We start from the raw sequence: 22137 nt of genomic DNA on the forward strand, positions 1-22137 counted from the left end.
AGACAATGCTTATATGACAGATAAAAAATATTGTGAGAATGTTGAGGATGAGCGCGATATAGAAGTCATGGTAATTGAACAAGTTAGTTCAGTCCATAATGATCAATCAACATCGTATTCCCCTCCCAAATGTACAGTATCGATTAACAATTCAGAGATACAATTGTGGGCCGATTCATGTTCCCCGTTCACTCTGATAGATAAGATTAAATGGGAAAGGCTGGGATCTATCAAATTAATTCCCACTTATGTTGAACCTTTAGTATATTGTGGAAAGAAACTACCTGTTGTAGGATATTTTAATGGCAAGATTCATTTTAAGGATCGAGAAACTTTAGCAAAAATGTATGTGCTAGAATCAGGCAGATGCCTTTTGGGGTGGATGGAACAAAAGGGATTGGGTATAATTCTTAACCCAAATCATCCTTCACAAGTACTTTTAACTGATGTTGACAAAGTGAACAAATGGGTTAAAGATTTTCCCAAATTATTTAATGATGATCTAGGATGTCTCAAAGGATTTGAGCATCGAATTATTGTCAAAAGAGACGCAATTCCAAAAGTACACAAAGCACGTAATGTACCTATGGCCTTAGAGAGAAGTTAAAAGAGGAATTACAGAGATTTTGTAAGGAAAACATTATTGAACCCATAGAAGCATCAGAATGGTTAAATCCAATAGGGATCGCACATAAGCCCAACGGAAAAATCCACATGTGTGTGGATTTAAGAGATTTAAATGAGTGTATTTGGGTGGACAGGTATCCGTTGCCCCGTATAAATGAGATGTTATGGAGTATTGACAGTGGAGAGTATTTCACAACGTTGGATTTGTCAAGTGCTTATCACCAAGTACGTTTACAATCTGAGTCCAAACATTTAACATCTTTTATCACTCCTGAGGGTGCATTCCAATTTGTTAGAATGACGTTTGGATTAGCCTCGGCGGTGTTCCAGAGGATAATGCAAAAGATACTGAAAGATGTTAAAAATGCTATGGTGTTTCAAGATGATGTACTTGTATGGGGTAAGAATGAAGATAATCATGACAATGTTTTGAAGGAAGTACTGTCTAAACTTGAATCTGCTGGTCTTACCATCAGTTTGCAAAAGTGTAAATTTTGTCTACCTGAAGTTGAATATTTGGGACATACTTTATCTCGCAAGGGTATAAAACCTAAATTAAATTTGGTGGAGGATTTAGAAAAAGCTCTTTCACCTTTAGAAAAAGATCAATTAAGGTAGTTTCTCGGACTAGCCGAGTATTATGCAAAATTTGTGCATCATTTTTCTGATATTGTACAACCTTTGTGTGATATTATGAAGAAGGGAATCAGCTTCCAATGGTCAAAGGAATGTCAAAATGCTTTTGAAACTGTTAAAAAAGCTGTGGCCAATGCCACTACTCTAAAAGCTTTTAATCCTCTAAATATGTCAATTATAGTAACTGATGCTAGTGGATATAGCCCAGGAGCTGTATTAATACAAGAATGTAAGGGTAAGGAAAATGTGATAGCGTTTGCTTCACGCCCGCTTAAAGGTGCGGAATTGTCATATTCCACAATTGAGAAGGAAGCATTAGCATGTTGGTGGGGTGTGCAACATTTCCGTGTATACATTTGGGGTACAAAATTTGAACTTCGCACCGATCACAGACCCTAGTTAGACATATTCACAACCACGGGGGCAAGTAGAGCGACTCCACGCATAGCCACATGGATTTATAGGTTACAAGAATATCTGTTTGACGTGAAATATGTGACAGGTGTAAGAAATATTAATGCGGACTGCTTATCAGGATTACCAGTGGAAAATAAGTTGGATGGTAAAAGCGATGATGAAGATCTGCTAATTGCTAACATTGATGATCTTCATCATTCTATAAGTGAACAAGAATGGAAGGATGCTATTAATTCTGATGACTCTTTGGTTAAGGTAATCAAAAGATTACCATCTATGAACAATGGCAAGCTGGATATGGACATTGCTATGTATAAAGATGTTTGGGAAGAACTGTCTGTAGTTAATGATATAGTGAGGCGAGGGGATAAATTAGTGGTGCCTACTGTTCTAAGATCTAAATTGATGCATTTGTTACATGAAGGTCATGGCGGCATGTCTGCAGTCAAAAGAAAGGCAAGAATGGATTTTTAGTGGCCTAATATGGACAGACACATAGAAAGATTTGTGAGGGAATGCATATCTTGTATGTGTAGTGACAAATCTCATGTGATGAGAGATTCACCTATAACACCTATGAGTTTTCCTGAAAAAGCATGGGAAAGGCTGGCAATTGACATATGTGGACCGTTTGATGGTCTAGGCTTGGTAGAAAAATATGCTATAGTCATGATGGATTATTATTCGAAATGGCCTGAAGTAGCCCTTGTGACTGAAGTTAAGACCAGCAATGTAATTTCTTTCTGTGAAGAAGTGTTTAGGAGGGAAGGATGTCCAGCAGAACTGTTATCAGATAATGGTCCAGAGTTCTCTTCACATGAATTTGATGAATTTCTCAATAAATGGGGTGTTAAACATTTAAGAACACAAGTGTACCACCCTAGGGGAAATGGTTTGGTTGAGCGCTTCAACCGTGTCTTAGGAGAAAGCATACAATTGACAGTATCTATGAACATGTGTTGGAAAACACAAGTAAAAAGAATGCTATGGGATTATAGAACTACTCCAAGTTTGGTGACTGGGGAAACTCCTTTTTCTTTGCTAAAAGGTAGGACTCCTTGTTCAGCCACAGTACCTGCTTGGATGGGTAGGAGTGGTAGGAAAATGATAAAAGAAGAAGAAATTAGGAAAAAAGTTGTCAAATATCAAGAAGGCTATCAGCTAAGATACAATGATAAAATCGCAAATTGTAAAAGGATTTTTTTAGAAGGCGACCATGTGAGGGTTTGTCCTAACAACTTTGTAAGGAAAGGGAACTCTAAATTATCTGATCCTAAGAAAATATTGGAAGTCAATGGGAATTTGGTTAAAACTTCAGATGGGAAATGGTGGAACATTTCTAGAGTTACCAAATGTAATGATGCTGAAACGAAATATTGGTTGGAAAATAATACAAAAGGATTTGAAAATTCTAGTTGTGTCAATTCCTATGATATGACTAAAAGAGTTCCAAGTGAACGTTTGAAAATGAGACCTAAGAAATTGAATGACTGTGTATGTTCTTAATTTTGTTAATGTCTATGCATGTAATAATTTTGTTATTAAATTTTCTAATTGTAATTATAGCAAGGGAGATGTGTTGTATTCTCATACATACTGCATTCAATTTGTTCAATTTGTTCAGAGACTCAATCTCTACTGGGCCATATACAACAGTGACACTCAGCCATGTAATTATCATTACTTTTTATTCTTCATTTCTCAATGTATCTCATAAAAGTTTTCACATTATTATTTCATGTTTTCATCCTACTTTATTTTCCTTTTTTCGTTTTTTTTTATATGCACACAATAGTTTTCTTGTCCATCTCAGAAAACAAAATCAATTATATGATAACAATAAATATGTATAATATACATACAAAATTACATTTAAAGAGAACAATGACCTCTGGACAAACCCATAAGCACTTCCAAATCACAAAACCATTCAAACACATCCACACTCACACAACTATATCTGAACAAGGGAGGTTATAGGTAACAAAAAACCTTCATGACCAGATTGAATTTTCTGTTCAAAGCACAAGGCTGAACATAAGGTCTACGCACGTTTCGGTGGTGTATATAAAATATTTGGACCACCTTCATCAGGACCTATCCAGATATCCATATAAAGATCACAGCGCCCAGGGGACAAGGGTATTAAAATACATGGTTCCAGGATGGCATCTATAAATTTCACTTGGTAAACAAGGTGCTTTTCTGTTTTCTGCTAAAATGCTGGCGATTTTATCCGAAGTAATATATCTTTGTTCGGGATGCTATAATCCACTTTTACGGTGTTTATTCATAAAAACCAAAGCATAGTGCAGACCAGGTGGTGCATAAAGACGTTTTTGAAACAATACCAAGATTTTTCTCATAATTCCATTTGGACCATCATGCTAGGTACTAATTCTATACTCTATTTTCAACTGGCATCAATGCGGTGCATCACAAACGCGATAGCTGGGAGCTTTAATCCTTGGCTTAATTCGACTCTTCCATGCCAACAGGGGTCATTGTTCTCTTTAAATGTAATTTTGTATGTAGATTATATATATTTATTGTTATCATATAATTGATTTTGTTTTCTGAGATGGACAAGAAAACTATTGTGTGTATATAAAAAAAACGAAAAAAGGAAAAACAAAGTAGAATGAAAACATGAAATAATAATGTGAAAACTTTTATGAGATACATTGAAAAATGAAGAATAACAAGTAATGATAACTACATGGCTGAGTGTCACTGTTGTATATGGCCCAGTAGAGATTGAGTCTCTGAACAAATTGAACAAATTGAATAGATTGGCCTTGAGGGAGCTCTCTTATTATTCTCATACATAGACCGTGATGTACCAGCACCGAGCAACTGGGTTCTTCTGTGGAATCTAGATTGTAGAGACCTCAGAAGAAGCTTGGCTGAGGAGCTGAGAGGATACATCTGGGGGTCCGTATAAGGATACTTCAATAAAGACCTTCTTATATCAAAAGGTGTCCTGTATTCCCAAAACGTACTACTCATTTCCTCTGCAGTCCGCTGCATCCCTCATAGGCACTTCCTCTAAACCAGGATATCATTATGGTACGGCGTTGTCCATGGTGCATTCTTGTTTTACCATTCCTAGATGTCCAACATGTTGGTTCTAAATGTGCCGCCGTTTTTGAATTCGAACCAATTCTAGACTATTTACAATAGCTTCCCGAGACGGACACCCGCCGCTGTGTTTAGTTTTGATATTGCAAACATATGCTCCCCGTGTTTAAAAGGCAGCATATTTTTTAATTCTACTTGAATTCTTTTAGTTAATCTGGAATATATTATTGAGTTTGTGTGGTTGTGTCAGAGTCTGAATGGAAGAATGAGTCAGTGGATGGATGAATGGATGCTTGAGTGTAAAGATGAGTGATAAAGTGTGTGTATGAAGACGTATCGGGTGTCTGCTCTCATCAGTGACACAGAATGGAATTCCTGTACCAGACCTATTGGCATTGCCAGTCCTTGTACACTTTGTTCTCTATCTGAAAATGGTGACACCCTCATTTGTATTTGCAAGACTAGAAGTACATTTAAAGTCCGGTGCTCACGAAAGTAAACCTTTCTGGCTGTTCCCAAGATTTGCAAGGGCAACCTTCCTGACAATCAACTAGGAAAGCCTTGCTCCCACCCCTGGACATCACTTATGTATCTGGAAAAACCTGAAAACTGGTACCATTTCTGCTTCGGTAAATGCAACCTGAACAAACAAAAAACACAAATAGTGCCTCTTTGAAAAGGGCACTTTCTACCCTATAACAAGTAGACTCAATAAGAGGCACACTGCTGAGATGTCTATGCTGTTTTAAATATTATTTATGTTTAAACAATCATCAGCTGAGGAAATTTGATGGAAACCTTACAATGTCTGTACTTAATTCGAATTGTATATGTTTTCTTTGGGAAAAATGTACTAAAACACTGATTTTTTGGCAGTGCTTGCATCTCTGAAGATGGGAACATGTCCTCTTTACAAAATGGTACTCAGAGGGAGCCGACTTATGCGCAAAGCTTTGAAACGACGACTTTATGGGTGATGACGAGTTTCCTCTACATGACATGCGCATTTGTTATCTCCAAGGGGAAGCCCTTTCGGAGGCCCCTGTACATGAACTGTGAGTATGTCGGCTATAGTATTTCCACCAAGTTTCATTTAATAATTACTTAGATAGAGTACAGCCATGTACAAAGGTGCAAATCTAAAATAACACATTAATCATAAAGTGCAGAAGTCATATACCTGAGGGGCTTTTTTATGAGAGGGCTGCATCATTTTTGCACCACGCAACATGGTACATGTGTGGAGCTATATATGTGTGAAGAACAGAGGGTTACCCCTAATTATTTTTCCTAAATCAGGGTAAGAAAGAGCTGAATGCAAAGAAACATAGATTTAGGAAACAGATTCAAAAACAAAATCAGCGTTACTCTTGAGCCCAGAATAAGTTAGAGCTTAAATACTTTTTATTCAACAGTTTATTTTTATAATTTTATAGAGAAAAATATATATATTTACAATTGCATATTTAGATTTACTGTTCATGTAAAGGTTGATCACAATTCTTTAATTAATTATACATGTGTAAAATTGTCTGGCATAAATAACATGGGAAGTCTCCTCAATGTAAACATCAGTATAAAGGTTACACATTTGACAAGACAATATTCAAGGACTGCTGAACAGAAGGGTTGAGCGTTACTATGGCCTTAGGATGTATCCACAATCCTACGCGCGTTTCGGCATGTGCCTTCATCAGGGGGCCATACAATATTTTCACCAGTACCTAGGTGGAGCTAACCTCTAAGTTAGATTTGTAAAGTCACGCAAAGTCACTTTGCGTGGCTCTGAGTGGCTTCAAAAATCTGGAGAAACACAAGGCAGTGCAAATCGCTGCGTTGCACTACTGTGCCCTGGAAAGGCATTCCATGGGTGTTGCGTGGGTGTTGAGATGCAACTTCAATGGATTCTGGAGCACTCCAAGATTTACAAGACCTTGTGGGAACACCCATGCAACACCCACAGAATGCCTCTCTAGCGCAGAGTAGGGCAACGCAGCGCTTTGCGCTGAGTTGCATTACTCCATATTTGTGAAGCCACTCAGCGCCACACAAAGTGGCTTTTTTCTGTGGCCTCTTAAATATGGTTTGGTGGTTTGAACCACCATTGTCTCACAAAAGGTGACACAAAGGCGGTGCACAGGGCTCGTATGCCCCTTAGGGGCATATCAGCAAGCAGGCGATAAAAAATTATCGCCGCTTTTGCGTCCTTTTTCGGACGAAAAGCGGCGATAATTTTATCGCCTAATCAGCAAGGTCACGCTATCGCTTGAAACCTTGCCTTATCGTCATTTCCCTTAACGCCCATCTTTGCATCTCCAATGAGATGCAAAGTGGGCGTTCCTTCCCAGGATAGCGGGAGAAATGTCGCTAAGCGACATTTTTCCTATTATCAAGCCTCACACAAAGCAGCATAGCGACAGGAAAAGTAGCGATAACCTCTGTTATCGCTATTTTCCATACGCCTGCTTTGAAACTGACTTAGCCATGATATCCTATGGAAGGTGGATATCATGGCTAAGTATGTGAGGCCCTATCATGAAGCTAACGCCAAACTTCGTGGGATTATCGCTGGGTTTCCAGCGATAATCTCACGTTTGGCAGTTAGCACTAGGATTTTTATCGCTTTTGAGATAAGAGTTTCTGATAGCACGCTATCTCAGCGATAAAAGTCCACTCTAGCTGGCGATAATTATCCTAGCGCTAAGTGCGCTTAGCGATAATTATCGGCGGTTGTTGCTGATATGCCCCCTAGTTCATTAAATGGAGCCACCGTGATGGGAGATCTTTTCAATGTACATAGATGACTGCTGGACCAGTGAACATCTCTACAGTTGGCAACTGGAGCACTGTTGGGAGGGTGGCTTGCCCACCTTTACTTGGGAACCATACTCATGTCATAGTTAAGGCACATGTGCGAAGGCCAAGTTTTTAATTTCAACATCAACAATCGCGTCATGGGCTAATCTAACATTCTAATGCCACCCCATTAACATGTTGGTTTGTCAGAGTTCAGTACATAATGACATTATTTTGGTGCTGAGAACTTTACTGAACAACACAGGTTAACAGCGAATATATAATAAAAGCCCCAGGTCTGCATCCTTCATGGCTTCTTTTTGTTTCAGATGTGCATTCGTTTTTGTTGGTCGCACAGATCGCAGTCTTCCTCTTTTTGACATTTACCAACAATGAGAGCATTCAAACTAAACTTGAGGTAAGAGAGGGTCTTATATTTATATATTTACATACTTATATATACACACATATCCAAACATAGGTACATTTACATATATATACATATATACACACATACACACACAAACACAGCAAGCAGTGAGACTCCATCGTGGCTTCTACATACGGGAATGGAGATCCCGTAACATTTATCCAACACAGGAGAAATGCAGATGCCAAATTAAAAAAGTAAAAGCATGCATTTATTTTCTCCTTGAAAGCGGCACAGCCTCATGTCCTTACGCGTTTCGGCTGTAAGGCCTTGATCACAGGTGCGTAAAATTGCAATCACTGGGTTGTGCTTTTATCCAGTGGCGGCTCGCCGATGGAGTGCTGCGGGGTGGTAGGACAGGGCGGGGGAGGGACATGGTGAGGGTGTAGTGGAGTCCGACATATGACAGTCAGGAGTAAGGTAAGTAATTAACTGGCACATGCATCAACAAAGACTTTTGCGATTCCTTAATTGCGATTTTTAAGGAATCGCAATTAAGGAATTGCAAAAGCCTATGCATGTAGGAATCGCTATAAAAATAGCGATTCCTACAAATTCCTTGATTGCGACTCGCAAATTGCGAGTCGCAATTAAGGAATGCCGTCCCATTCATTCCTATGGGCCTCCAGGCCCATAGGAATGAATTGGAGATTGCATGAGCAATTTGCGAGTACCAGTAGGTACTCGCAAATTGCTCATGCAATTTCAAGGGTGCAAGGGTGTCAAAATGACACCCTTGTTGCACACACACATGCTCTAAGGGCATGTGTGTCCGCAACATGAAACTTTGAAAAATGCACAAAAGTGCATTTTTCAAAGTTTTTGCAAATTACCATGAAGTTCAACTTCATGGTAATTTGCTCCCCCGATTAGCGAAATCGCTAATTTTTTCACTTTCATGCATTTCATTTAAGGAATCTCAATTTGAGATTCTTTAAATGCAATCGCAATTTAAGGAATCGCAATTTAGAGATTCCTTAAATTGCGATTTTTGCATTTGGGATGATGCATCCCATATGCAAAAATACCGGTTGCAAAGGGGCAGATTCTGAGAATCTGCCCGTTTGAGACCGGTTTTTACATTGATGCATGTGCCTGTAAATGAATAAAATAATTTACCTTGCGTGCGCTGCATCACCAAGTACCCCACAGCAGGCAAGATCTTACTCATCAAATATAACAATATTTGTTTTCTACACACACACACACACACGTACACATGCACACACGCACACATGCACACACGCACACACGCACACACACACACACACACACAGTGTAGGTTGCAGATAAGATCATGTAAGCTCAATCAATGTGTTTTTCCCTTTAGCTTGTTTGCACTCCCACTCACTGGAGGACTTCCTTGATCATAATGTTGATTGTACATTGCATTGCAGTCTACACTGTGGAGGTAAGATATTTGTTTTTCATTTGCTGTTCCCAAAAACATGCCTGTGGTGTAAGGTAATACGATTTTAATGAGCAAGATCATTCCCAACGTTTGATAATATATATGGGTGGTGCAAAGGAGGCAATTTCATGTGTATTGTTTGTGTAAACAATGGGATCCCAGGATGCACCAGAACATGCGGTTTCAGTTCCTGCATAGGTAGCAGAAGGGCGTAGTAATACGACACAGAGGGACGGATCAGATTCACAAACTGATCTCTCGATAAGTTGTGTCGTACTTTTGTCTTTGATATACACTACTCCTGAAGTGCTGGACCTGTTTTGCTGTGCATTTTCTGTGAGTTGATAGGCCTTCGCAAATTGCATCGGTGTAAGTTATTCCAGATGGATCAGAAGTAAGACATGCCGCTTTGGGAAGCAGGTCTGGAAATTGATGTGTAATTCACTCCTAAGTCTTGAGTAAGACTTAAGTATGCACATCTGGTTTTTGATTCAGGCATATAATCCTCTGGCTGTGAGTACCGACATAGTAAAGTTGGATTCATTGGACACTGCCTCTCACTGGACTCTGCGTTAGGTCTCGGAGACAGAGGTAGCATTGGACATGGGCAAGGCCTGCACAGCTTGAGGTGTGTGCTTTAGGATGAGGCACCCACACTCATTCCTTCTGCAAGGAAAATTTGACAAGTAGACTAGGTATCAAGAGAAGAATCAAGTTCCCAGGCAGAGTACACAAGAAGACATCTCAGGTAGGCCTGACAAGGGAGAAACCTGTAGACCAATAACTACCGGTAACTGCAGGGAACAACATTAACAAGAAAACAGACTGGTCAGATGGAGTCCGACTGACGCATCGAGGTGTTTATGGCTAAGGTCTTGATTTAGATCTTGGCAGATTTTGTCCTGCTGCCACTTTTTCGACTGTTACTCCACCCACCTACTTGGCTGTCCGCCTGCCGTATTTAGATGTTGTGGGGTCTTTGGATAAAAGACTGCCCGAGACCCGCTGACTCCACTAGAATTGTCCTCCCATGTCAACAGCGTTATAGGCAAAAGTGGCTGTTGGAGGGAGTCCTTCCAAGAAGACTGCTGAACCAATTACGATGTGCCTTTCCATCGAGGCAACTGTGATGGGAACTCCTCCAATCTTGAGTTGGCAGAATTGAAGAAAAAGAGGTGAAAACCTACCTTTTTTGGGGTTTGCACTTCAGATTTCATCTTGAACCCCTTCTTCCAGGTCCTTCTTGTGCTACTACTACTTGGCCATGATGCTAAGCCAACCGGTTGTCGCCGGAATCTGTGGGTATACAATCAACTGTGTGTATGTTGTTGATGTGCAATGTGATATGCTTAAAAACGGGCATTATGCATTACCTACATTTACATATTGACAGATTCACAACATATATGGGTGGTGGGATAATGATGGGCAGTACTTGCCTGTCTCCGCACCCCCATAGCCTCACTCCATCAGGACTCCACTGCCAGGATTCCGCCAACACAACAGGAACGTCTAATTCGGCTCAGCGCAAACCCGCTGGCCTGGCGGTGACAGAGTACTGCTAGACAGCTCAGAAGACTCTGATGCGGCGGACCGCCATCCAATGTTGCCACATTTAAATGCAAAAGGGCGGAACACCGTCAGCTTGACAGAGTACTTGGAACAGCTGCTGTGGTGGGACGACGGTCGTCCTGCCAAGATCTAAATCAGGCCCTGAGACTTAGTAGCACAAAACGGCCTCTAGATACATATCACCTAGAGACAGTGGGCGGAGCACGCAACAGTTCCTACCCACCCAGGTGAAATCTTTAGCCAGGCGAAGCTTCCAGGTATCACACATATTAAGCAGTGATGTGAGTACACCTATATATGAGCCCGAACCTTCAAGAAGACACCATACTAGTAGCAGATAGCAACTTTGTTACTACAACACATGAGCAACTATGCTGAAAAACCACTAATGCTTTATTCTGAACTGGAAATGTTGACTGTCTACAAACTTCCATCACTAGATGGATGCCTGGATACCTTTGCCGCTTAAGGGGCGATGGAGTACCCTGCCCACAAAACCTTTGTCCTTCCTTCTCATTTAAAGACAGGCAGACCTTAAGCATTCTGTCAACAGAGCCCCTGGTGGATCGGCAACAGAATACTTCCTGCAGTGGCCCAACAGAGTGAGGGCGACTCGATGAAGGATTTGCACTGCTCACCCGAGTGTCATGCCTTTTGTTACTGTCCGTTTGCAGCCAGAGAAAGCTCCCACAGTGTGGGGTGTGCTTAGATGTTGGTTTTCACTAACAAACTTCACCACATTACAAGTGCATTATAGGCTCTTGTTATACTGCGCTGAGAGTATCCCACCTACCGTACCCTAACTAAGGGCCTTAAATGTCCATACTACTATGCAGCCAAGCTGGCAAATCTGCAAACTGATAATTAGATTGTACCTAATACTGGTGGGGCAGTGGATCCTTCGCTCAGGGTTTTGGTTGTTTTTTGTCCAGAGCTTTCCTGCTATTTATTTCAAAATGACCTTTATTATGATTGAAAGGGTAGGGTCTGGTATGTCACTGGGTAATTGATTAGTTATGTTTCCTGTTGCTTCCACCACAGCACAGCATGCAGTTATGGCTTATGGATGGAAGCCTACATCTAGCAGTATTATGCCTTAGCCAGTAAAATACCTATATGAATTGAAGCTGTTTGAGAGGGTGTAAAGGTTTGTGAGGATGTTACTGGTGCAGTGTCCAGAGCAAAGGTGTCCCCTCACATATCAAGAACAATGCATTTTTTAAAGACATGAGCAAAATGGAAAACTGCCCAGGTCCTTCCACCTTCCAGCCCCCAGTAAAGATAAATGCTATGCATAAAAGATGTGGCTGAACGCTCCAGGCATACTCAACCTTAAACATTGTGCTTTCTCAGGGGTTGGTGGCAATTAAATCAAAATAATCATTCTGTCTCCTTCTCTGCTGCCCCCTTCTTGCTCCTTACTTCACATCAGAGTCTCTCTTTAGCCTTCTCTCTGCACCTATTCCAACATCTCTATTTACTTTTCCCCTCAAACCATCACAACTCACTCTACCGCTCCTATGTCTACCCCACTTCTCTCTATACACCTCTCGCTACCTTTTCTTCACAACTTCACCCCTGTCTCGCTTGCTGTTTTTCTCTGTGCCACCTCAACATATCTGCCTCTTAACTCCTTTCCATGCCTCAAGTCTCTGTCTAACTCATACCTCATCTCACTCCAAAGATTCCACCTCACCTCTCTGTATCGGTTCTCCATCTACTTCATATATCCATAAAATTAAACTCTCACTTTGCCTCAACTCTCTATCTCCCTCTCTTCACCTCTCTACACCTCATCTCTCTACATCCCTTTCTACCCTCTCATCACACTCTACCTCACCATTCTGCACTCTTTATACATCTCTACATCTATATACTACACGTCTTTCTCTCTACCTCACAAGTCCCTAACTACCTTACCCTCTGTTATGTGTATTTGTAAATCACACTGTCACCCGTGAGGGTATTCTGGTGCTGAGCAGGAGTGTGTTTCTAGTCCTGCCTATGGTAGGTTGGATAACTGAAATGCCAGGTCTTCGGCTACTTGCAGAATTCAAGAAGACAGGAGGAAGCTCTGATGTGGGGTGGGAGGCTGTTCCATGCTTTAGAAGTGATGTAAGAGACCGCCCGTCCACCTGATCTGGTGCTGTTTATGTGTGGGATGTGTGCAAGTAGGAGTCCTGTCTCTGGGGTTTTGGTGGAAGGAGATTTTTAGTGCCTTGAATTAGTGTGTGAGGATTTTGAAATGAGCGCATTTGTGTATTGAGAGCCAGTGGAGCTCAATGAGGTATGGTGTGATATGGGTGGGAGGTTGAGTGTGAGTGTGAGTGTCGCTGCCTGGTTCTAAATGTTTTTAAATCTTCTGGCGAGTTGCTTAGTGACTCTGGCATAGAAGGTGCTCCTGTAGTCAAACTCGCTAGTGACTAGATCTTGTGGGACAGTTTTTCTAGTGTTTCTTGTGGTCCGTTTGAGGATCTTCCTCAACATCTTGAATGTGTGGAAGCAGGTTGCGGTGGCGGTGTTGACTTGGGCGGTAATAATCAGTTTGCTGTTGATGATTATTCTGAGGTTCCAGGCATGGGTGCTGGGTGTGGGTACAAGTGCAGCTGGCCACTCTTTGCAGTCTCATGGTGAGGTGGCATTGTTGAAGATCACTACTTGTGTTTTGTCGGGGTTTAGCTTAAGAGTGTTGGCTTTCAGCAAGCTTACGACTTTGGCCATGAGGGTGGACAACTTGATTCATGTGTTGGAGGTCTACTCTGAGAGGCAGAGTGTGAGTTGTATGTCATCAGCATAGGAGAATATATTGATGCCATGTGTGCAGATGACATTGGGCAGAGGGATCATGTGGAGGAGTGTGGCTCAATGGTTAGAGCGGCAGACCCTGAAGCAGAGTTCTGGCCAGGGACCAGGGTTCGATTCCCGCCTCGGCGGGGCTCGGGCTCAATTTCCTCAGACCTGTCTATTCTCGCCTCGGTGCCTATTCTAATCACGGGCCCCACGCTGCAACTCTGGGCAATAGCTTGCTTAGCCTCCACACCGGCCCCAACAGCGCTAAGGATGTCTGGCTTCACCCTGGGGGTGCCCAGGAGTGGACACTTCACAGGGAAAGCCAGGAGGGGTTCCACAGCGGTATGAGTATCAGCGCCAGGAAACCGCAAGGCGACACCGCAAGGTGGCTGTCTGGTGACAGTGCGCTCTATAAGTACCTTGACATTTACATTTACATTTATTTACATGCATTGAAGAGGATGGGGCATCAACTTCACCTCTCTCTATTGCTCACCTGTCTATCATCTTAATCTCTTTACTCCTTCATCTCACTTATCCTTTTCCTATTCAGCACTCTTTCTCTCTGCCTTACTACTCTTCTTTACTTCCCTGTCATAAATGCCTCTTCTAATTTTGCCCCTCTCTCTTTTTCCCATCACTCTCTCTTGAAATAGTCTATACTGCACTCACTAACTCTACATGCTACCTCTGAACATAAATGTCTTTCTGATTCTCCTTCTAAATAACCACTCTTTCTCACTTAACTTTCATTCTACCTCAACCATCCCTGTAGCCAACCACTCTCTCTAAATGTACTTCTCCCAGTCTTAATCTCTTTAACTATCTACCTCACTCCAAAACGTTACATATCTCTATTTGATTTCTCCATCTATCTCTCTCTCTTTTTCTACTTTCCTGTATCTTCCTGGCTACATTAGTTTTCTCTCTTTAACTTACTATTCCTACCTCACCATTCTCTCTACGTTATCTCTGTCTCTACTTCATCTCCCACACTCTTTGTACAGCTCTGTCCTTCTTCTTTCCCCAGCACCCTCTATGGTGGTGTTGCTCTATGCTATAATTTTTCCAGACAATCTTATAGTCACCCTCCTTCTCAATGCTTTTGCCCTTTGTGAAAATTATCATATCTTCCATTTCTTTCCTCACTACTTCGACAACCACTCCAACCTTCTGTTGCTGCCTCCAAGTCCTTATTCTTTATAAGTAAATCCCCTTTACAAACTGCATTCTTATTGCAACAGTGAAAATCAGAGCACGATCCATGACAATTCTAGTTACATGAATCAATCCAGCAATGACACCCTCACCTTGTTTTTTCTAAAGTGTAGATTGGGAGGACGAGAATGCTTGGTCACATTGGGCCAGATGTACAAAGTATTTTTCCGGTCGCAAAAGGACCAATTCACAGAATCTGGCTGTATGGGACCAGAAAAAGCTTCTCCAAATGCACATAATGCAAAATGCGATTTCGATAACTTGTTACTGAATCTCATTTTCATTGTACGATTCGGTATTTGGAAGGATATGGTATGTATTGCTGTAATGTGACCGAATTCTGGTTGAAGAACAGTAATATTTCACTATCAATTTAAAAATGGTGGCAACCCATTTGCTAATGGGAAGGGGTCCCCAAGGGCCCCCATCCCTCTTGAGAATTTAAATAAAAATATATTTTAAGAGCAGGCATTAGTCCAATGGGCCACTGCCCACTCTTAAAAATTCAACTTCAAGCCTTCATTTTTCTTTCTAAATGCATCCTGTTTTCCTTTAAGGAAATTGAGCTGCATTAAAAAAAATATGTATATATTGCTTCATGAAAAAGCAATCACAGACATGGTGGTATGCCGACCTCAGCAGGCCAACATCCCTGTAATGGCTGCAATTGTTAATGGTTTACAAACTGCACCCTATCTCATTAATATTCATGAGGTAGGTTGATTTATGATTCTCAAGGAATCCCTAAATGAAACTCAATCAGTTTTATGCATTGTAAATATCGATTTCCTAATTGCGATTTGAAGAAAATCACAATTGGGAAATCGGGATTCTTATTGCTTGTACATCTGGCCCATAGATACTAAACTCCAATACAAAAAAGTTCTAAATCTAAGTTCAAATATAAAGTGCTCTCTCAATGGTTTGCTCAAGCTTCTTTGTGGTATTATGTGGTTGGCAGGGGCTGGGAAGCTTGACCTTTCAGGTGCTCTGTGTGGCCCTTTCTCAAAGGTTAACGTATGAGTCTATCTTTATCGTTATGGTGTTATGTTTTGGTATAGGCATTTGATATAGTGCTGAACGAATCACACCCGCAGGTGTATTTCGGTGTTATCAACCAGAGGTGGCAAGTGCACGGGACCCGTTAAAATAACCATGATTTTAGATGTTTTTTTAAAGTAGAATGATCCTGAATCATACAGATTTGCAAAAGAAACGTGTTCCAGTGGGATGGGGGAAGGTTGGAGAAAGATCTGCCACCAAATTTATCAGGGCGCATGCTTTGAGTTATTAAAAGAGCTTGGTTTGCGGATCTGAGCATACGTGTTGGCTGGTATACACTGAGTCTATTGAACAGGTAAGCGGGCATCTTGGTAGTTCGAGCTAGGTGTGTTCGACAGCACAGTTTAAATACACCCTGTTCCCTGGCAAGGAGCCAAAGAAGGGTCCTCAAAATGGGAACAGAGGCGGTACAGGGGCAAGGTTGCCGTCTAGGCTAGGCTGCAGTGTTCTGCACCACCTGGAATTTGTTCAGTAATGTCTCGTTTTGCTGCTACTAGCAGAGCATTCCCATAGTCTAGGTGACTGGTGATCAGTGCATGGACTACAGATTTTCTTGATGACACATGGAGACATGGGAAGGTTTTCCTGAGCAGCTGCAGACTGGAGAAACAGGTGCCACATATGGTGCTAATTAGGCCCTTCATAGAAAGCCATGGTAGGATTGAATTACCAGAAAATGTTTACTTATCTGAATGTTGTTTTGAAGAGCGGACTCCAAAATATATCTTGCCAGTGGACCAAAAAATCTTTAAGATGGTACTGATATAAAACACAGTGTACTATCAATGAAATACAAAATAATTTATTGAATTAGATTAGTTAGATTGTCATGTTTAATTTCCAATTTTAAAGCGATGTTTGTAGGAGCAAAATGATTGAGGAAGAAGACATTTAAAAAGAATACATTTAAATTTGTTTTGATTTTGCAATTGATTGACTGGAAATATATACTTTTCTTAATCTAACGCTTGCTTTTTATTTTCTAGACATACATTGTTGATAATCGCAAATTCTGGATCACCATGAAGACATTATTTAAGTACAAATCTAAAAGTAAATATAGGATATTGCAGAAATCCTTAGAGATGGACCCGAACTGGCCACCGATAAATATCACAAAATTTGCTGAGCCGATCAATGCCGAACTCGAAAGCAAAATAGGTCTTTTGGAACTCAGTGTGTGAGAATAATGGAAGCAAGCTGTACTTGACCCAGGGCATTCTAACATGTCTGCCAAACGTACAACCTTCCAAGATGTAGTGAATACAAAAGGACAATTCTTTTGATGGAACTCAACTTTTCCAATATAGGTGTTCCTGTCTTGCTTCCACCTACTCTGAAGGTTTATCTGCAGTACTGAAAAGTATAGTAGAGCTACTGTAAAACAAGAACAGAACAGTCTTACTTTTAAGCAACCATTTAGCAAAGTAATTAGATCCCATCTCTCTCTGGCAGCTGCCATATCTGCCTTCTTGAAGAACCCCCAAAGTCTACTCCACTCCAAACATACATGAACATCCCAACATTGGGGCACACTCAAGGCATGGGGAGCTGGCGATTCAGTGTTCCTTTGTGCACCTCCTTGAGTTCACTACCTCTCTGCCCTGGTCTCCAGCCCCATGACAGTGCAGCAGGATTTAGAATGCTTTTCTTGTATCCCTTAACCAAAGCTGAATTCTGACGCCAATGAGATATCTATTGTGCTTTGTGAAAATGAATGTTCATTACATGCCTGTAACGACCACATCCTATTATTATTAAAAACCTATTCATTACAATAGTCCAAAGATCATATTTCATGTCATTGTCATAGTACACTTTAACTAATTTCAGAAAATACTGTTTAAAGACTCTAGAAATGGAAGAAAAACTGGAACCATCCCCACAAAGCCTGATTAATTTTGATTGTGTCTCACTCCAAGCATTTAACTCCTTGTGCTCACGATCTGGTTATGTAGCATTCTTTAGACCTATGGCAAATGAAAAACACATCAGCAAAGCTAATAAATCTCAGTTTAAGGTGCCAATGATTTATATTTCTCAAGCTTACTGTTCTTTGTGGCACTAAAAACGTAGGCAATACAAATAATACAAATATAGGTGGTATAAAAAATGACAGGTTACCAGGGGCACTTTACAAATAGTTTGTGCACATATATGGTGATTATGTTGGCATGAGTTAACATATTAATGCCAGACAGATTACTTTTGCACATTTTTTAATAGTTTGCTGATTGGTATTTTGTGAACTGCATTTTCCAAAATGAATTCAGGATTGAATGTACCAACAAGTAACAGGAACCAGTACTGAAATATTTACTCCTATGTGACCTTACTCAATACATTCAATTTTAACGGATCATTGGTCCTAACAAAGGGCGTGTGACCATTTGGGCAAGTAAGATTGTCAGTGACACATATACCTACCGAAATTCAACACTGGCGTGATAATCTCTTCTATGTGTTTCAACATTCTTTCAACCCTACCTGATGACCCTACTAAGTACGGTATCACTGTGGCAACCTATTAGATAACTTTAACCACAGCGTCTTCACTAAATCCCTCAAGCTTTCATTATCAAGAGCTACCTTTTTGGTTGAGCTTATTCAGATGCACGCTCATCATGATAAAGGACTCAACGATGAAGCATTCCTCAAATATTAGGTGGATAAACTTCTTTTGAAGTCTATAGGTGTCAGCTGAATATTGGATTGACTTTCACAATAGCTTTGTTGACTATATCATTTTGGTACATATAGTTGTTAACGTTAGGAAGGAGATGTAGTCAACCATTATGCTCCTTCTTCTCTCAGGCATATTTGATTCATTACAGACAAGGTCCGTTCTCTGAGTGATCCAAGTGGTGCGCAAACGGAGTCTTTCTCTCAGCTCTGCAAGGTTTGTTTTCACCCGCACAGATGACATGAGTGAACTTAATTCAATGCACCTGCGCTTGAATGGGGAAGACAGGGTTTTGTTGCCCCGCAGCACCCCACCCAATACATGGTTGAAGTGGCATCAATGAATTTGGGTTACTAACAGTCCCCAAACAGGGATTCATAATGATTGGAAGTCAACTATTTTTGTCCTTCTCAATACGACACACACAAACTGCACTGTTTCACTAAAAAGCATGTTTCAACAGGTGCACTCTGTTTGCTTAGCTCATCTAAAACAACAATGAAGAATATAATTAAAACTGCACAAATGCATGTTGCGAACAACAAGATGAAAATGAAAATTTCTTCCACGGTTAAAATGTCATCTAAAAAATCTACCACCATAAAACCTACTTCTCTGCACTGCGCTAGGAGAGCATGGAGTAGTATAACTTGATTCTAGATTTTCTTAGTGACAATCAGCGCACTGCATACCTGTTAGCAGCAAAGCACTGTAGTTGTCAAACGTCAGGGAGGTTGTGTTTCCTGCGAAGGGTAAACAGACATCGCGTCAGCTACGTTTCTCTCAGACTTGGTGGCTCCGTATCAACTTTCAGTAGAAAGGGCGACGCAGCAGCATCTCTGACAGTCAAGATCATCTCTGGCAGTATCTTGCATGACCATTTGGAGCAAAGGACGGCTACTGAGAAGTGGTCAGGTAGCAGCCCTTTTTATACTAAGCTAAGATGGAATTTCCAATGTCACCTTAGAAATGTCTGGAATAATCAATGAGTATCAGGATGCTAGTCTTACACACATTCTTATAAACAAATAAAGATAAAAATATGACAATTTAGACTACAATGTGTTGGCTGTTATGCTTGTTTGACCTTGAAATAGAGATAACAAGGCACTTGCTCCTGATGAATATGGTGCACTTTCCTTTCAAATGGTGCACCCATTTAAAAAAACAAAGGAAAGTGCGCTGTATTACAAAGAATTTTCTGCGCCCGGGGTAGCAATGAACCTGTGGGCACCCTGGGGCCAACACATTCAATTGAAATACAGAGCAGCTGTTTCAAAGCTGTTCCCTGTTTCACAGTACTGGTGGTAACCCACCTGAGCTTTCAAGGGGGATCAGAGATCCCATCGCAGGTGGAAGCAGTTAGTGACTACACCTGCCTGCACTGACTGCGCCATAGGATCCCCTTTCTCCCACCCAGAAGCCTGCCTTTAGGAGCCGCCCTGAAAGTGTGCCACCTTTTTGTGGCATACATTCAGTGTGCTTCCAAAAGGCATGTTTGCCTCTGCGCCCACATCAGTAATATGGTGGGGCCACGCCCCCATGCAAATGAGGGAATGCCCTCTTATGACAGCTCTGGTGCTCCATGTGCGCAAGAGCTATCAGTATTACAGAAGGGGACGCACAGGCGTCTAAGGCCTCTTCTGTAATATCATTGTGCCCCAGGGAGCACATGCCCATTGTGCCCTTGGGGCACAATATATAATATGGCCCCCTGTGTCTTATCTATGCCATGGTCTGAGTGAGTTGGCACTTTAACAGCTTCTTGGAAGGACAAGGGCAGACAACACCTGCTTCAAAGCAGACATGTTGGTAATTCTACAAAAATCTAAAACAACAGGTTCTTGGCCTGTGCACAATGGAGTTAGGGCCAGATGTACGACCCTTTTTTGTAGCCACAAATGGGGACCGGAAAAAAGGGTAATGGCATGTACAAATGCTATTTTGTTACCCCAATTCGGACCCCAATACCTCAACGAAAGCATCTCCTTCCACATACTCAAAAGAAACCTCCAATCTGCCGCCCTTGCCCTCACCGAAACCCCTCGCAACCGCTGAGCCAGTACAGGCAGAAGAGCCTTCTCCTACATTGCGGTCAAGACCTGGCATGAGCTCCCAATCAATATAAGACGCACCCCCTCCCTGAGCATCTTCAAGAAGACATTCAAGACCTGGCTCTTTGACTGAACGGAGCTGATGCCCCCCACCCCCCCAGCGCCTTGAGGCCCTCACGGGTGAGTAGTGCACTCACAATTCCCCTGATTGATTGATTGAGTCACTGACTCGCAAAATAGCATTTGCGACTCTCGCTATTAGGAAGGGGCATGCCATGTACTTTTGGTTTGTGACCGTATTTGCGGCCACAAAACACTTGCAGTTTACCACCAACTTCAAGTAGGTGGTAAACCACTCGCAAATGGGAAGGGGTCCCGAGGGGACCCCACCCCCTTTGTGAGTATGTGAGAAAATATTTTTGTAGAGCAGGCAGTGGTCCCAGGGACCACTGCCTTCTCTTAGAAAAATTAGAAAAATTAAACTGAAAAGTTTCATTTTTCTTTTTGAAATGCATCCCATTTTTCTTGCTGCATTTAAAAAAGATAAAATGCTTTATTAAAAAAGAACAATTGATGGACAGAATGTAGAACAATGTCATAGAGTCACCCCAGTAGAGATCTGGGCCTAAATCCATCGTTTTTTGGCTCACCATGCCATTGTTATGTTATGTTATGTTAAAATGGCTTTTATAGAGCGCACGGCTACTCAAAAAGAGTGTCCCGGCGCTTTTATTTAGGGTAGGCTGCAGTATACTAACATAACACATTAAAAGAGAAAGTGTCACAGACAGAAAGAAAACAACGAGCAAAAAAAGACCTACTGGGTGAACAACCAGGTTTTGAGGTCCTTTCTAAAAGCTAGTAAGCTGGTGGCTCCCCGAAGTGTAAGAGGCAGAGAGTTCCACAGCTGTGGCGCCAGTAGTCCAAAGGAGCGACCTCCCAAGCGCACTCTCTTCACTCGCGGGACGATCGCCAAAAACAGGGATTCTGATCTCAGAGAGCGAGCCGGTCGGTAGAAGGCAAGTCTCCTTTGGAGGTACTTAGCTCCCGTCGCATGGAGGGCCTTATATGTCAGGGTCAAAGCCTTAAAGGCGATCCGCTTGCGGATTGGGAGCCAGTGCAGGGTCTGGAGCAAGCCCGCAGCACTAACGCGTCTATTCAATCCAAAAATCGCTCTCGCCGCAGCATTCTGCACAATTTGGAGCCGCTGTAGCAGGTACTCTGGCAGGCCCAGGTACAGAACGTTTGAATAATCTAGCCTAGAGCCTATCAGGGCCTGCACAGTCAGCTTCCTGTGCTCCTCCGATAAGAGGGGAAGAAACCTCCGTAACATCCTAAGGAGGCCGAAGCAAGTGCCCGA

At 41.7% G+C, this 22137-nt stretch overlaps 1 protein-coding gene across 1 annotated transcript in view; it reads left to right on the forward strand.

Moving 5' to 3' along the window:
* The window catches only part of LOC146788637 (putative cation-transporting ATPase 13A5), a 452938-nt gene extending 435126 nt beyond the window's left edge, over positions 1-17812 (forward strand). Inside the window, exons 27-30 of the mRNA XM_085635829.1 lie at positions 5638-5816; positions 7887-7975; positions 9318-9398; positions 17027-17812. Of these exons, the coding sequence (XP_085491955.1) occupies positions 5638-5816; positions 7887-7975; positions 9318-9398; positions 17027-17224 (547 nt within the window). The 3' untranslated portion in view covers positions 17225-17812. The remainder of the gene's footprint in view (positions 1-5637; positions 5817-7886; positions 7976-9317; positions 9399-17026) is intronic.
* The last annotated feature ends 4325 nt before the right edge of the window (positions 17813-22137 follow it).

This window comes from Triturus cristatus, chromosome 11, assembly GCF_964204655.1.
Source record: "Triturus cristatus chromosome 11, aTriCri1.1, whole genome shotgun sequence".
NCBI lineage: Eukaryota > Metazoa > Chordata > Amphibia > Caudata > Salamandridae > Triturus > Triturus cristatus.